General features: G+C 46.2%; 1 protein-coding gene across 2 annotated transcripts in view; it reads left to right on the forward strand.

Annotated features, from left to right (window-relative positions):
- The first annotated feature begins 2505 nt into the window (after window positions 1-2505).
- TTLL11 (tubulin tyrosine ligase like 11) overlaps window positions 2506-17072 on the forward strand; it is a 69547-nt gene continuing 54980 nt past the window's right edge. The window contains exon 1 of one of the 2 annotated variants that reach the window (XM_077922753.1): window positions 2506-2985. In XM_077922753.1, coding sequence (XP_077778879.1) covers window positions 2596-2985 — 390 coding nt within the window. In that variant the 5' untranslated portion in view covers window positions 2506-2595. The remainder of the gene's footprint in view (window positions 2986-17072) is intronic. The other variant, XM_077922754.1, reaches the window with a different exon arrangement.

Raw genomic sequence — 17072 nt, forward strand, 5'->3', positions numbered from 1 at the left:
TAAATCTTCTCACAGCAGAAGAGGCAGACAGAGAAACGTGTAAGCATAATGTACAGCATTTTATTCAGCATAGTTCAGGAACAGAGGAAAACATGTCTGCTTCCCTTCGTCTCCAGCAAAACAGCAGTAACACAAAAGCTATATACAACTGGAAGTTCCCAGCAGACTGTGCTGGCAGTAAACAGGCATGTGACTCACAACAGTCATGCCTGTACCCTTTTAAGGTGGAACGGAACTATATTCTAACAGTTTGCCCTCTCTTTTCTCAGCTGAATAAAAAAAGGTTTATTGGATCTCCCCTGTTTTGGGCTCTTATTGACTTTATACGTCAAAGACAGCTCAGGTCCGAATAGCGGACCCAACAGTACCTTTTCCTCCAGACTTGGGACATTTCCTTGTGACATCAGTCTGAAACATTTGTCGCCCTCCCCTGGAATTGTGACACAGACACAGCTCTGCCCACGGTCATTGGTGGTCAGGGTCTGCCCATGCGATGCTCACCCAATCAGAAGGCCACACAGAGCCAGCTGGGCAAGGAACTTAAGATGCCCTCCTCACATAGGAAAGGGTGGTGAATGGGAGTTGGAGGGCCAAATAGGAGGAGAGAAGGAGACCAGTCTAGGAGGAAGGAAAGGGCTGTTCCTCAGGCCCAACCCAGTAGATTTATATATAGTCAGCAGCAGTTTCCACAGAGTCATGAGGTCGTGTGCCGTGGAACAGAGGAAGCTGCCTTATGCTAGGTCAGACAATTGGCCCATCTAGCTCAATACTGGCTACACTGGCTGGCAGCCAATGGCTCACCAGGATTTCAGGCAAAGGAATTATTCCTAGACTTGCCTGGGCATCTTAGATAAGAGACAGTTCCTAGCATCAGCTCTTTAAGAATGTACTTAAAGATGCAACAAAAATTTTGTCCAATAAAAATTATTTATTATTCTGATGAAATGGACTGTGATCGATGAAAGCTTATACCATAATAGATTTGCAAGTTTTTAAGGAGACACAAGACTTGGTTGCTTTTGCTGAAAAGCCTAACGCAGCTAATCCCCTGGAAATTATTGTTTTATTTCTCTTCTCCCTCCCTCCCCTGGCTAAGCATACACTGGATATTGATCAGGCATGGTGGGAAGATAGATCAACAATACCAATGAACTATTTATTAATTGGATTTGGTTATCAGAAAAGGTATCTGCAGCATGACCCATAAATTTTAATTATTTTTTAGTTTAATTATTTTTATTTGGGGTGCTTAACAAGAGTCCATTTTTCTGTATACTTTTCACAGTTTGAAGGCAATAGAATTATTTTTCACATTTTTGTTGTCCCAACTGAACTCAGTAGGGCTTGCTCCTGAGTAAAAAGAGGCACAGGTGTGCACTGGCCAGGCCCAGTGGCTGAATTTTAGGATTTTGCTAACACTGGATATTTGGGACACATCTGTTTGCATGTGAGGAGTCACCCACATCCACATTTATTTTAATTCTTAAATGAAATCATTTTAATTTGTGACAAGGGGAAGTCTACAGTTTGGGAAACTGCAAAAAAAAAAAAAAAAAAAAAAACCGGGAGGAGGGCATCTTGATGGAAACTGAGGCAGAAATGAAGAAGAAAAGCAGGTGTTTTGAGGAAAACGAGGAAGAATGGAGGAAGGAAAAAATTCCCATGAGGGAAACTGAGGCAGAAAAATGAGAAAGAGGAGCTAGCCGACCTAACTGGAAGAATCTGCGATCAGAAAGAAGAGGAATATCAAGAAGATTGGAAGAAATTTAAAGACTATTTAGCTAAATATTGTAACATAAGATAAGCAGAAGTCACTTGAAAGTATCAAATAGGCCTAGGATTAGAGTAAGAATGAACTGTAAAATACTATGGATTTAGATAATTATGAAAAGAGAAGAAGATAGTAAATTGAAGGAGTTAATTTGAGTAGAAAGAGGATATTGGAGAGCTGTCAGGGTGATTCAAAGAAACTCAGTAAGGGGATTTGGGGAAGTCAGTTAACAATGAAAATTAAATTAGGTCTTAAAGTAATAGGTGTTTATATGTTTGTTTTTTTAGTATTGTAATTTTTTCCCCTTTGTGTGTTATATTTGTTACAAATTTGGAAAATCAATAAAAAAATGGGGGGGGGAAGAAAAATGAGAAAGATGAAAGAAAAATCTTGAGGGAAACTGAGGAAGAATTTTTTAAAAAAATATGAATGAAACTGAAGTGGAAGCAAACTTAAGAGAAGCTTAAAGCAGAGAGGGGGGAAAGACATGGGAAAACTGAGGCAGAAAAAAACACATGGGGGAACTGAGGCAGAAAGAAAAAAAGTTGAAAGCGCGTCGAGGTAAACTGAGGCAGAAACAAATGGAAGAGGAGGTGATGGGGAACTGAGCTGACTAATAATATTTAATACAGGCAGGCGCTTTAAGGGGGAAAGGTGGAGGCTGCGCTTGAGGGCGCGCTTGAGGCTCTTCGGTTGCGCGCACGTCGCCGCAACAAAGCCACAAAAGAAGGCTCCCACGGGGAGCATGCTCAGTTTCCCCAGTGCCGGCAACGGAGGAGGAGCGAGCAGCCGAAGACGCCGCCACCGCCGCCGCCAGCCTGAGGATGGAGATGCCGGTGGGAGACGCAGACGCCGCCCCCGCGCGCGAGGAGAGGAAGGCGGCGGAGGAGGAGCAGGGGGCGGCGGGGGGTCCGCTGCCGCCGCGGCCGGAGGGTCAGCCGGTGGGCGTGGAGGGGGCGGCGGCGGCGTTTCCAAGAAGAGCCCCTGGCACTGCGCCCTCGGCTCGGGCAGGTGCCGTGGCGCGGCTGGGCTCTGCCGGGCGCCGGGGCGCAGCGCCCAAGGAGCCGCCGCCCAGGAAGAAGAAGGGTCCCGCGGCCCCGGGGCCTCGGCCGCACCCGCGCAGGAACCCGCGACCCGTAACGGTGGATAGCTCCAAGGCGCGCACCTCCCTCCAGCCGCTCAAGCGCAGCCTCAAGCTGCTGCGTTGGAAAGAGGTAAGCGGGGAAGGGCGCGGGGAGAGGACCCCGCAACCCCATGCCTTGGCCCGGGTGGAAGCCCCCTTCCCCATCGCAAGAGCAGCTCCGCAGCTGGAGCAGATCGCGGGTAGAACGGGACTCCAACTCCCAGCATGCCCCGCCGTTGGCCTGGCTGGCGGGGGCTGATGGGAGTTGGAGTCCTGGCGCAGCTGGAGGGACGCAGGTTCGCCCATCCCTGAGCCGCCGCACCTAGTAGAAGCCCCCGCCCTAATTTGGGGGTGGGCAGGCCGCGCGGCATGGGGATCTGGAGGGGGGACCCTGCTGTGTAACTCATTGCCCACAGGCACTAAGTTTGGCTCTTAGGTGACTTTGGACGTATAATAATAATAATAAAATTTTATTTGTATCCTGCCCTCCCTAGCCGAAGCCGGGCTCAGAGCGGCTAACAACAGTAAAATAATACTTGGTTGGCCACTGTGAGAACAGGATGCTGGACTCAGAGGCGGAGCTAGCTGCTCCAGCACCCAGAGCGGTGCAAGCTGTGCACCTGGGGGCGGGGCTAGCCATCCCAGGGGGGGTGGAGCGATGATGTCACCCCCTCTCAGGGGTGTTCCCCCCCAGGTGGGCTGCATCCCGCTTATTCCTCCAGTGGCTGGGCTGCAAGGGCCTGATCCGGCAGCTGGGGTCTTCTTAGCTTATTAATTAAATTTCTACACCGCCCTTCATCCGAGGACCACAGGGCAGTTTGCAGTATAAAAACAGAAAAACCCCTACTATAATAGCAGTACCCCCACCCCACAATTTAAGAGGGTGGAGAGTAAATTAGGCTTATTCCCACAGTTGCCCCCCCCCCGTTGTGTGTTCAGCTAACACTGACTTGGTTCATTCCATGCTATGATTTATTAAACCATGGTTTATTTGATCTTCTGAACACTGTTCAGCAACTTTTAACTATGGTTTGTTTGTTTGTTGCCAGCCAACCAAGCAGGATCTGAAACCAGAGCTTGTTGTTAAAGTACAAACCTTGGTTTGTATTGACCGTGGCTTGGCAAACTCATAGTGTACGCCAGCCTTCACCAACAGCTGGAGGGCACTGGCTGGGCAAAGACTGATGTCCATGCAGCTTTGATTATTCATCAATTCCCTGATTCTGAAGACAGGATCTCTGTTTTCTTTTGTGCAGCGGCAACACAGTCTAACTTTTCTGATGTGGTTTCTCTTCTTCCCAGTAAACAAATGACCTTTGCAAGGCTCCAGGCTGTTCCTGGAACACATCTCCCTCTGCGTTTAAGGGAGCCTGGCTAAATGTTTAGAACATCAGCCCCTTGCCACATGGCCAAGGATGATGGATGCAAGCAAAAGGTCTATCTATCTCAAAACTCTGTTTTGACTCCAGCTCCCATCAGTCCCCACCAGCATAGGAAAGTTGGGGAAGTCTAAACTGGGCACGTACCAGGACCTCCTGGTGTGTGTTGCGTTTTGCAGCTCTGGGTCAATGATTTCACCTTGCTTTCCTCATAATGTCTAGATGAGCACAATGCTTATTGTGACATCACTGCACCTTGCAATGCCTTTGACCTTACTGCTGGCAACCAATAATATGAGGCAGGAATGGACCCCAGCTAAATGGTGCTTTTCTGGTTTTCATTGTGTAGGCATTGACCGGGAGTAGAGCAGAGTCCAACCCTTGCGCGGCACCTAGGAACAAAACTGGGCTGTTTCCCCCCGCTTCTTGCGGAAAAAATAAAAAATTGACACGCCTCAATTTGGCTGGTACTGAAGCCATTCATCATGCCGCTAATTAGTTTTATTTATTTCTTAAGAACCTATGAAGAGCCTCTGCTGGATCAGGCCAAGGGGCCCTATCTAGTCCAGCGTCCTGTTCTCACAGTGGCCAACCACATGCCCACTGTGGGAAACCTGCAAGCAGGATGCAATCACAAGAGCCCACCGAGGGTGGTGGGGCAGGCAGAAGGGTCTTCTCCGCCCCCCTCCATGAATTTGCTCCATAGAACTCATGGTGGCACAAAAGGTTATCACCCTCCCCTTTTTATCATTGGGTGTGGAGACCCAGGCCACACACTGAGCTTCATGACTGAGTGGAGACTTCTCTATTTTTTTACCATAAATTTTATTGAGTTTTCCATATCACATTTCATTTTCTTTACATAAATCCATAACTTAAAATATTGCTCAGAAAGAGCATCAACCTCCCTCCCTCCCTCTTTCTGACTTCCACATATCTTTAACAAATCCATCTCATTTCTATAACCACTTCTTTACCTGGTATCAATTCCCCCCCGTTCCTTTGGTTTCTCACTCACCCCCCATAATTCTTATTAAATTTTCCAGAGTTGTAAGAAATATTCTAACAAACATTGCACAACCAAAGGTCAAACCAGAACAAACACACAAAAAAATACATCAAAGAAAAACAACAAACAAACCATAAAAACGAACTTAATTGTTTAAAAAACCCAACCTTATGAACATATTGACTTCCTCTAGTCCCTCCCTTCTGAGTTTCCTTGTATCTGAATATAACAGCTTTCCAATATCATTATTAAACAGCAATATTCCAATTATAATCAAATTTATTCACTTTTCTTACTGTTCTGAATCCCATTTATTAAATTAAATCCTAATTTAGTCCTAGGCCTATTTAGTACTTTCAAGTACTTTCTAATTTTTTATATTACAATGTTTATTCAAATAGTCCTTAAATTTCCTCCAATCTTCCTGATATTCCTCTTCTCTCTGGTCGTGGCTTCTTCCAGTCAGGTCGGCTAGCTCCAAAAAGTCCATCATCTTCATCTGCCAATCTTCCACTCTTGGTAGTTCTTGTGTTTTCCAATTTTTAGCTAGTAAAATTTGAGCAGCCGTTGTGGCATACAAAAATAATTTAACATCTTTCTTGGGCAATTCCAAACCTGTTATTCCAAGAAGAAAGGCTCTGGTTTCTTAATAAATGTATATTTCAACATTTTTTTCAATTCATTATAAATCTTCTCCCAGAAGTCTTTCACCTTGGGAGAGGTCCACCACATATGAAAAAAGGTACCTTCTTTTTCTTTACATTTCCAGCAAAGATTGTCACTATTGTGATAAATCTTTGCTAATTTTACAGGGGTTAAGTACCATCTATACATCATTTTCCTTTAACATTGTAAACTTAACCCCTTTCTTCCATAACCTCTCCCAATCCTCCAACATTATATTATGTCCCACATCTCTTGCCCAGTCAATCATTACCGATTTAACTTGTTCATCCTTTGTATGCCACTCCAACAGCAAGTTATACATTTTAGACATATTCTTGACTTTGGTATCTAACAACTCCGTTTCCAGTTTGGTTTTTTCTCTTGCCAAACCATTTCTCTTATCAATCTTATATAATTCATTAATTTGATAATATTGCAGCCAATTCACTTTATCTTTAATTTGTTCAAACGGTTTTAATTTAAAACCTTCCTGATCCTCTAACAATAAATCTGAGTATCTCAACCATTTATTTTCCATATTTAACTTTTTTGGGGCCTGTGCTTCCATTGGCGAAATCCATTTGGGTGTTTTTCTTACTAAGAGATCTTTATATCTGCTCCATGCATTATATACCTGGTATCAATTTTTAACATTCACCCTCTTCTTATGTGTAAATTAGCTCCTTAATTTCACATTACCAAACGTTTCATGTTAAAGCTGCAGACGTTTTCTAATGTTTACAATTTTCTTTCAAATAAAGTATAAATTTGCTCCAGTCCTTCTGAAACAGTTCATCGCGCCAATTCCGTATCTTCCCTGTCAGCTTTCCCAACTGACTGAGTGGAGACTTTAGTTGCACTCCAGGATTGTGTCCCCTGGGCCATGCAAGCAACGTGTTTTGGGGAGGGTCTCCTTTCCGTAGAAGAGTACAGCAAAGGGGTATTTGTTTTGTTTTTATTTATTTATTTTCCCATTCTTTATGATCACACTTTCATCCAGGGATGTCAAATAATTTACAAAAAAAAAAAAACCATTTAGCCGAAAATCTAACAATAACATGCATCAAAATCCTCCTCCTATTAATTATACATAACAGTATATACTTTTGTCCCTCCTCATTTATCCTAATTTCCCCCCATCCTCCCCCTTTTAACCCCTCCCCCCAAAACTTGTTTTCTCTTCAGATCTTTATCCATGTGCACAGATTATTCATTCTAATTTGGATGCTTGGGTTGGCTTCCCCCTGCGCTATCCAATTCCTATAACTTGTCCATTTATTCACAATCTTTTGACATTTGTTTTCCCATGTATCTTCCCTCATTACCTGTTCAAATATATCAGATTGTATATATTCAGAAACATAGTCATTCCGTTTTTCCATTGTCCATTTATCTTTTTCTTTCCATCCTAATGCAATAACAAGCATACCAGCTAAGATCATAATTTTATACCAAAGAGTATAGATAAAATAAAAATGGATAAATATAAAGAATTAAGTAGGGAATTCCTATTGAAATGGTATAGAACTGGCATATATAGTTAAAGGGTTGAGTCCTAAGGGTTGGCGTTGTGGTCAAGAGTTAGGGGTATATGCACATATATGGTGGGAGTGTATTTGTGAAAAGGAATATTGGCAAAAGATTATAAAGGTTATTTCTGATGTATTTCAGGTTAAGATAGAGAAATGCTTATCTCAGGAATACTGGGGAATAGTAAAATCGAAAGCAGAGGGGTATTTGTCATCAGTTTCTGCCTGGCAGACCCTGGTCTGTATGGCTCTCTGCCCTCATTCCAGGCCCCCCTGCCTGGATTGCTCTTCCTCTGCGTCCCTGCCTTCCTCCTTTTATCTGTACCTGTGTTTTTAATTACGGTTCTCATTCTAGCTGCCTTGTGGCTGGACCTCTCCAGTCTCGCTGGGCCTCAGAAGCCTGGCTGCCTTTCCTGTGGTCAGTGGCTGCTGCGTCATCAGTAGCCGTGATTCCTGCGTTGTAGGAACACGGACTATCTAGGTGGCCCTTGGGAGTCCCTTCTAACTTTGTAATTCCTGCTCATGTCTTTGGCAACACACAAATCACTGGCTGCCCCCTTGATTACCCATGATTGCAGGAGAACATATACAAGTTCACAAGCAAGATGGACTTATTTATTTCAGGGGTGGGGAATCTGCAGCTCTCCCAAGTAATATTTGGTTCCATCTCCCTGCAGCCAGCATGCCCAGTGGTCAGGCATGAGGGCCGTCGTGGCGCACAAGCCTCTGTTGGGCCACAGACTTATTTATTCTAGTTAGCTTGGCCCCGTTGTTTTAGGAAAGTGGTTTTGTTTTGTTTCTTGAGCACTTTGGACCTGCCACCTGCGGCATTTCTGCACCAGAGGGAAATATCTTGCACCCTCTTTTCACACCTTGCCCAAGATGGCGCCACGGTCGTGAGAAGAGCCCAGCTGCATCAGAGTTTCTCCCAGGGCCACGCTGGGGGCCCCCACGGAAAGCCCCCCCTGGCAGGACGTGGAGGAGGCAACGGCCCCTCTCCTGCTGGCAATCGGTGGGATAAAGGCCTCTGAGCAGCCAGCTTCTCAGCAGCACCCGGCCCCAGAAGTCATGGGACTCCAACTCCCATCATCCCCCACGGTTGGCAGCGCTGGCTGGGGATGATGGGACTTGGAGTCCAACAGGATCTGGAAGTCCCCTCGTTCCCTGTCTCTGCTTTATAGGGAAGCAGAACGGAGAAGGAAAGAGCAGAGGTGGAAGGCACCCCAGGGGTCATCTAGCTTAACCCCAGCAGTGCAGGAATCACGGCTAAGGAATCCCCTGACAGGTAGCCATCCAACTTCTGCTGGACTACAATATTATTATTATTATTATTATTATTATTATATTTATTTATTTATTTATTTATTTATTTATTTATTTATTTATTTTATTTATTTATACCCCACCCTCCCCGGCCAGAGCTGGGTTCAGGGCGGCTAACACGAGTAAAATTACAGTAAAAACATAATAGAAAAAAGCAATTTAAAATACAGGTTAAAATGCAATTTAAAATGCAGCCTCATTTTAAAAGTCAAAACCATAAGGGGAGGGAAACATAAGGGTCAGACTGAGTCCAAACCAAAGGCCAGGTGGAACAGCTCTGTTTTGCAGGCCCTGTGGAAAGATATCAAGTCAATTTAGTTATTGCATTTACATTTTCCTCCCAGGAGCTCATGGTAGGGTACATGGGTTCTGCCCCTCATCATTTTATTCCCACAACAATCCTGTGAGGTAGGTTTAGTAGGAGAGAGAGGGGGGAAGGCAGACTGGCCCAAGGTCACCCAGCTGGTTCATGACTGAGTGTGGATTTGAACTCTGGTCTCCCATGCCCTAGTCCATTGCTCTAACCACTACACCACATGATTCTTCAGGTTCGTGTCATCCCTGACCATTGGCCGTGCTGGCTGGGGGCTTGGTGAGAGCTTGGCGTTCTACAAATGTGGAAATACTCCTTTTTCTTTTTTATAATTGATGCCACATGCCCAGTGCTGTAGAAATTCAATATGATAGTGGTGGTGATGTTTGCTGCTGAGTGCTAGGTGTTGTGCCAACATTGAAAATGCCATAGTGAGGTTGCATGGTGTGTGTGTAGGGGGGAGACAGGTGCCAAAATATCTGATGGAACACATCATGAGTTTGTACAGCCATCTGCCAGGGTTTCTTTATCTGTGGTTGAAGGGGGTTGGACTAGATGACCCCTGGGTCCCTTCCAACTCTGCAATTCTCTGATCCTTTGAGCAATAGCTACCAGTTGCCATGAAAGTTCTATTAGGAGCAACCGGACCTACCTCTCTCTCTCTCTCTTTCCCTCCCTCCCTCTCTCCCTCTTTCTCTCTTTCTCTTTCACCAGTTCACACAGACAGGAGGCAACACCTTTTGTAAAATCATGCACAATCTAAAAATGAGGGAAGTGTACCTTTTTCTTCAGAATTACTGTTTTCAGTCATTTATGAGGATTAATTTAACTTAACCTACTAAAATTTCATTAATTGGGTGAGAACCCTGGTAAAAGCATATTTTTGTCTAAGGCTATAATCTCTTCAGAATTTAAGAACATACGACAAATGCTGCTGGATAAATAAATAATAATTTTTTATTTATACCCCGCCCTTCCTGGTTCAGAAAACTGGGCTCAGGGCGGGTAATAACAAATTTAGAACACTTAATTGATGCAACAAAAAAACAGCATAAAAACATGAATAACAATAAATTCAGAATTCAAAAGTCAATTTAGGGGGGAAATCCATCCAGTAAACATTAGATGATCACCAGGGCTAGCTGGCTAAATTAGTCCCATTTGGGCCAGTGAGGAGACCAGGGGAGAATTAGCTGTGGGATCCCAGGGCGGGTAACCTTCATAAAAGCGGGAGGGGGAGGGAAGGAAGGGGAATAAAATATCAGGCTAAGTTCAAATTGAAAGCCAGGCGGAATAGCTCTGTCTTACAGGCCCTGCGGAATGGATGAGGCCAGTGACCTATTTGGCCCCTCCAGCATCCTGTTCTGGGAGAGGCCAACTAGGTGCCCCACTGGGAATTCCACAAACAGGGCATCAGCACAACAGCAGCACCCCCCTGCCCCCCCCTGCTTACAACAACATCCAGATGCCCTCCATCTCCAACAGAGAGGCTTTGTGAGTAGTAGCTGCTGGTAGCCTTATCCTTCATCTGTTCAATCCCCCCGTCGGTGCCAGTACCACTTCTGGATAACTGAACTCAGCCCATTCTTCATTCAAGGCAGATCCAAAACACTGTCTAATGCATAAAGGTAAAGGGACCCCTGGCCATTAGGTCCAGTCGTGACCGATTCTGGGGTTGCCGCGCTCATCTCACTTTATTGACCGAGGGAGCCGGCGTACAGCTTCCCGGTCATGTGGCCAGCATGACTAAGCCGCTTCTGGTGAACCAGAGCAGCGCACGGAAACACGGTTTACCTTCCCGCCGGAGCAGTACCTATTTATCTATTTGTACTTTGACGTGCTTTCGAACTGCTAGGTTGGCAGGAGCAGGGACTGAGCAACGGGAGCTCACCCCGTCATGGGGATTCGAACCGCCGACCTTCCAATCTGCAAGCCCAAGAGGCTCTGTGGTTGAGACCACAGCGCCACCCGCGTCCCTCCTAATGCACACTCCACACCATGTTACAAACTTTGGAGGTCTTAATTGGGATGTTTGTGCATTGAAGAACCAATTATTATTTTTTTAACAAAATCATAAGAGGAGCCCCTAGGAAGTTATTGCCTTGCAGGGGGCTGGACTAGATGACTTGTGGCAATTCACTACTGTTGCAGGGACAAAGTCTTTGTGACAGTTTTAAGGTGCCTCTAGTGGATTGCCATTGCTGCTTGGGGGTTAAAAGAATTCTGGTGCCTAATACAGTCATACCTCAGGTTACAGACTCTTCAGGTTACGTTTTTTCGGGTTACAGACCTGCCGAAACCTGGAAGTACCAGAATGGGTTACTTCTAGGTTTCAGTGGTCATCCATGTGCAGAAGTGCTAAATCGCGCTTTGCGCATGGGCAGAAGCGCCGAATCGCAACCTGCGCATGTGCAGATGCGGCGCTGCAGGTTGCAAATGCTGCGGGTTGCGAAACTGCCTACTGAACGGATCATGTTCGCAACCTGAGTGTCCACCGTACTGAATTCCTCAGAGCAGATACAGACTTTAACCTGAACAAACTCAAATTTGTTTTTTTTAAAAAAACCAAAAACAAAATTACAGACAGAATACTATCACCTTCTTTGGGGCAGCAGTCTGTCTGTCCGTCTGTCTGTCTATCAATCATTCATTTCAGGAAAAGCCCCTGCCCCACTTTTATAGAAAAGCCATGTATTCCTCTCCACACAAATCCTGTTCTGACAACTTGAAGTGGCCCTGATCCTCAGCTCAGCTCGAACTTGTTGTAAATGGATGCTCTACAAGTAGTATTATTCATGAACTGCTGTGGAATTTGTGGGGTGGGATCAAGTTTCGGGATGCTGTTTTCACCAAACATTTCCCTTCAGTTTCTGATATTAATATTTGGCCCCCAAGATTCTTTTTTATATGCTTCCTAAAAAATGCCTGAAGCCATTCTTGCAACTTTACAGTGAGTGTCGGTGGGGAGACATAGCAGTAAGAACAAGGTCAGTTAAAATTGGATTTTGTGCTAACGAGATCGGTGTGTTTGCATACTGACTTGCTGAAGTCATTTGCAGAGGTGGAAACAGAAGTCTCACCGGGAATTATGTATGCCGGTGTTAATCAGAACGGATAACACTTCTGAAAAGTCTGCTGAACAAATCCCTTTTGGAACAAGATGACACCTTCATCTGCCATGTTATTTGCATAATATCAAGGAATTAGCATAATTAGCCCAGAAAGCAGAAAATGCTTTGCCCATTAGGGTCCTGTTCTGTTGTATCTGGAGCAGGGAGCGTGGGGATTTAATGATGCTGACTTTTTTTGGCCTGAAGGGGGAGCCCTTGACTTTCTTATGAGAAGCAAGGCAGACTTTGTCCTGGTCTGGAGCCAAGAATATCAAAAATTGCAATTTTGCAACATCCTGCTTGGGCCTGGACACCATTTTTAGGTTGGTTAGGGATGTGCATGTTTGTCTGCATCCATTTTCCCCAACCGGGTGCTCTCCATAAGCTTTGGACAAGAGTTCTAAATAGCCTTGACCGCTGACCGTTCTGGCTGCAGCCTATAGGAATCAGCTGATGACTCTGCTGGACTAGATGGGCCAGGGGCTCTTCTTGTGTTCTTAAGAAGTGATTCCACACATCTGCAATGTTGTCTCTTCTGCTTTTTGGTTTTGAAAAGCTGCATACCAGCTGCAATATACCACAGTGGTGGCAGCGAGAATGGTGATAGTAACTGAAGGCTCCTCGGGGCAGGGACCTGTCTGGGTTTTGCTTTGCCAAGGCCACAGCCGCTGAGCATGGCTGCTTGTGGTCCCATTCTGCTTGGGCTGAGAATTTCACCTGGTTGGGGTCTTGTGCAAAAGCTTGAAGGGGGAAGGTGGGTTTGCGGGAGGGGAGGTGGGTTCTGTGAATGGCTCTCTGGTCGTAAGATGGCAGCGAGGGGCGAGGTGGAAGTGGCAGAGGATATGGGAGAGACCAGGGTTCAAATCTGTACTCGGCACAAACCTCATGGGGTGTGTGACCTTGGGCCTCTCTCAGCCTAACCAACCTGCCAGAGTTGCTGCGAGATAAAATGAGGAGCAGGGAGGGCCATATAGACCACCTTGAACTCCTTGGGGGAAAAAGGGGGCATATAATTATTCGGGGGGGGGGTGAGGGTAGGTAAACAGGCAAGTGGGTGGGGCCCTGTGAGGAATTTCGAAGAGCTCAGGGTGGGGGTCTTGGAAGACAGGCGGAACAGCTGAGGGCTGGGCTTCCTTTCTGGGTTGCTGTTGCCATGGTTACAGCGGCATTGTTTCACCAACACAGCTGCGGCAGCTATGCAAACAGTCGGGTCCCATAACTCCCTGATTTCCTGGTGTGCGGCTCGCTGTCCCCCCTCACCCCCCCCGCCTTCCTTTCCTGTTTGTTCCTCTCTTTCTCTGGAAAATAGGAGATCTGTTTCACGTTTTTTTTGCCTTTCGCTCTCACCTCCATGACACCCTTTCCCCCCAGGGACCCATGCGTGAAATGTGCTGCTTTAGCTTACGGGCTGTACAGGTGCGGTGGAGAATCGGGCCGTGCTGCAACCAGGGATTGCAAAAAAAAAAAGGGGGGGAGACGTGGCTGAGAGCAAAAGTGCGAGTAACAAAAAGCTGCTTGCGAAGGAGCTAGCTTTATCTTCCTTGTTTATTTACAGTGGTACCTCTGGATGCGAACGGGATCCGTTCCGGAGCCCCGTTCGCATCCTGAAGCTTCCGGGTCGCCACAGAGCGTAACCTGAAAATGTTCAACCTGAAGCACATTTAACCCGAGGTATGACTGTAAAGTCATACCTCGGGTTGAATGTGCTTCGGGTTGAGCGCGTTCAAGTTGTGCTCCGCGGCAGCCTGGAAGTAATGGAGCGTGTTACTTCTGGGTTTCACCGCTCGCGCATGCACAGACACTCAAAATGATGTCACGCGCATGCACGGAAGCGGCAAAACGCGACACGTGCAGACGCGCCATCGCGTCTTATGTTGCATTCAAGATGCGAACGGGATCTACCACTGTATTGTATTTCTATCCTACCTTTTCACTCAAGGAACTCAAGGTGGCATATATGGTTCCCCCCCCCCCTCATTTAATCCCCATAACACCCTTGTGAGTAGGTTAGGCTGTGAGGGTCTCAAGGCCACACCCAGTCAGCTTCAAAGCCAAGTGGGGGATTCAAACTCGGGTCTCCCAGTCGTCCGACTAACAACTGGCTCTCTTCCTTTATGATAGTCTTCACCAACCTGCTGGTGAGCTCTGTTTTATGCATACGTGTGTTTGTGGTGTATGCATGGCAGGATGGGGGTTGTCGGGGGCTTTCTTTGCATGTACTCCTGCAGGGGCTCCCAACCTCCTTCACCTCCTTTCCCCCAGAACATTTGACAATTGTTGAGGGTCCTGGACGACCGCTTAACATTTTCCCTCTGCAAAGGCAGCCTTTGAGCAGGAGCTGGAAGAAAACCTTATTCCTGTGCCTTTTCCCAGAATGCTGGCACAGTGCAGCGACAAATTCAGCTGTGGGTTGCTACACACCAGAACAAAAGCACCTGGAAGCAGGGCCTCTTTGTCAGCTGCCCCTGAAACTCTGCAACCTTTCGTCAGAAGTATGAAAACATATCCCTTTCCTTGGGGTTCAGATGTTGCTGCAGAAACTCTTCCTCTTCCTCGTTTTTTCAGCTAGTTTTCTTGAATCTTCCTGCTTTTCTTTTTAATTTTGTTATACGTCTAGCAGGGTGATTGTCATTGCTTTGAGCCTTGCAAAAAAAAAAAAAAAGGATTAAACCAGAGAAGAAGCCTACCTCCTGGCATGTGCAGAGTGCCTTTCCTTCAGCCCTGGACAATTAACCAATAACATGCTCTCGTTATGGGTCAGGGAAGAAATTGTGTTTTCCTGGCAGCCTCAGCCCACCAGCTTAGGGCTTTCTTTAGCCTTTGGCTTGCGAACAAACTCATACACTCTAAAATTTATTTGCACTGTAATGAAGTCACGCAGGTTTTCCCACCCTGCTCCCCCACCAAAAAGGTGTCTTTTGTATACCTTTAGCCAAGGTTCTTTTTTGCCTTTAGATTTTTGTTTTGAGTGGGAAAGTGTTTTGGAGAAAGCTGTTGTAAACAAAAACTGCTCCCTTATGGGGTACCCAAGAGCCCTTATAGAGTCCTTTGTAGGTTCTCCATCGGTAGGAGAAAATAACAGAGGCCAACCAGAGAATATTGAGAAGCAAAGCAGCTAGTAAGCCTGATCTTTATTAAAGATGTTGCAACAGGGTGCTCCCCCCACACACAGGAGAGAGGAGGAGAACCTTGAACCATGCGCACAAGCCCTTATATAGACTTTTGAACTGATCACCCTGGAGCCCCAAACCACCCCTCCATACATCATAAATACATCACAGAAGGGGTGTAGCCCAAGACCACCTCCAGTACATCATACATACATCAGAAGGGACAGTCTAAAACAGAATCCCGAGTGTGTTGTTTATCTCCTGTCTGCCAGGTTACCTGATTGGATTACCTGGGCATCCTGGCCACTCTTTTGTTACGATAACTACCGGTACTCAATTCCTGAATCCAGGCCACAGGCTCACCCTATTCCAGGGGTCAGCAAGGCTTATCGGGCACGCCAGATCACTCCCGCAGAGATCCTCCGTGGGCTAGGCCAGCGCAGCGCAATGCCGGAAATCGCATCTGCGCATGTCTGCGGCGCTGGAAATTGCTTCTGCTCATGCCCAGACGCCGGAAAGCACGCATGCACAGAGGCAATTTCCAGAGCCGCAGAAGAGAGTCTCTGCGCTGCGCCAGTTTAGCGCAGCATGTGGGGACTCGCCGAGCGGGTGGCTTGTGGGCCGGTTAAACCCCTATTCATATCTTATATGTGCCCTTGAGACAGGATTTGTGAGCAAAAAGACAATTGTGAGGCTCCCCATTTCCTTCGACCTTGCAGAGAAATATTTGAGGTCAATTTGGAAAAGGCAAATGGTTTCAGGACTTTTTCTGTGGGTCTCCGACATGTCGTCTGTACATTTATGTGTATGCTTCCTTGGTACATTTATGAACATTATATATATATATATATATATATATATATGCTTTCGTAGATTTTCACGGGTACAGGAATGCAGGTTTTGGTGTCCTCGGGTGTCTTCCCGTGTAAAAGTTGGGGTGTCTAGGCGACGTTTCGACGAGGTCTCACTCGTCATCTTCAGGCTGGTGCTTTCGGCTTCTTGTTACTGGAACAGAGCAGGATCTCAGTGTTTGAGTTCCTATAAATACTGTTGAGGAGGTGTGGTGTATAGCCTCCAATGTTCTGGGCAGAGAGGAAGTTCCCAGGCTAGTGTGTCTTTTCTTCTTTTGTTCCTTAATTAATTGAGGGATATCTTGAGTGATTTCTTGAGTGATATCCTGAGTACCGCTTAGGTGGGTCATTAGGTGTGGATTAGTTGCTAAGGCCTTTGTGTCTTGACCTCTTGAACTTTGTGAAGAGTTTTTCTGAGAAGATGGCTGTACTGCACTTAGTTGTGCTCTGGCTTGGCTTCGTGTATAGGGGCGAGCTGTGGTTTTGTGGCCTGTGCCCGCCAGATCTGTGTAGGGATTGCAGGGGGGTGCAGCATCCGGAGGTGCCACCATGGTTAGGCTACTGGATGGTATCTGTAATTCATCTGTGGAGAGGGTCTGGGTTTGGGTCTGGTGTGGTTGATTGGTGATGCCGTTCTGTGTGCCTCTGGATCTGGTGTCAGTTTTTGTGGGGAGGGCTAATTTCCAGATGTCTGGCAAGCGGGATGTGTCGTCACGCTTGTTCATGTTGTGAGGGTGTTTCTCTATCTCGATGGCTTCCATGATTATTCTCTTGTGGTGATGTTCCATGTTAAAGAGCAATTTGGAATCTGCAAAATTAATTTCGTGTCCTGTTTCTTTCATGTGTTGGAAAAGAGAGGAAGTTTTTTCTTCTTTTTTGACGGCATTC

The sequence above is a fragment of the Podarcis muralis genome, chromosome Z (genome assembly GCF_964188315.1).
Source record: "Podarcis muralis chromosome Z, rPodMur119.hap1.1, whole genome shotgun sequence".
NCBI classification, from domain to species: Eukaryota; Metazoa; Chordata; class Lepidosauria; order Squamata; family Lacertidae; genus Podarcis; species Podarcis muralis.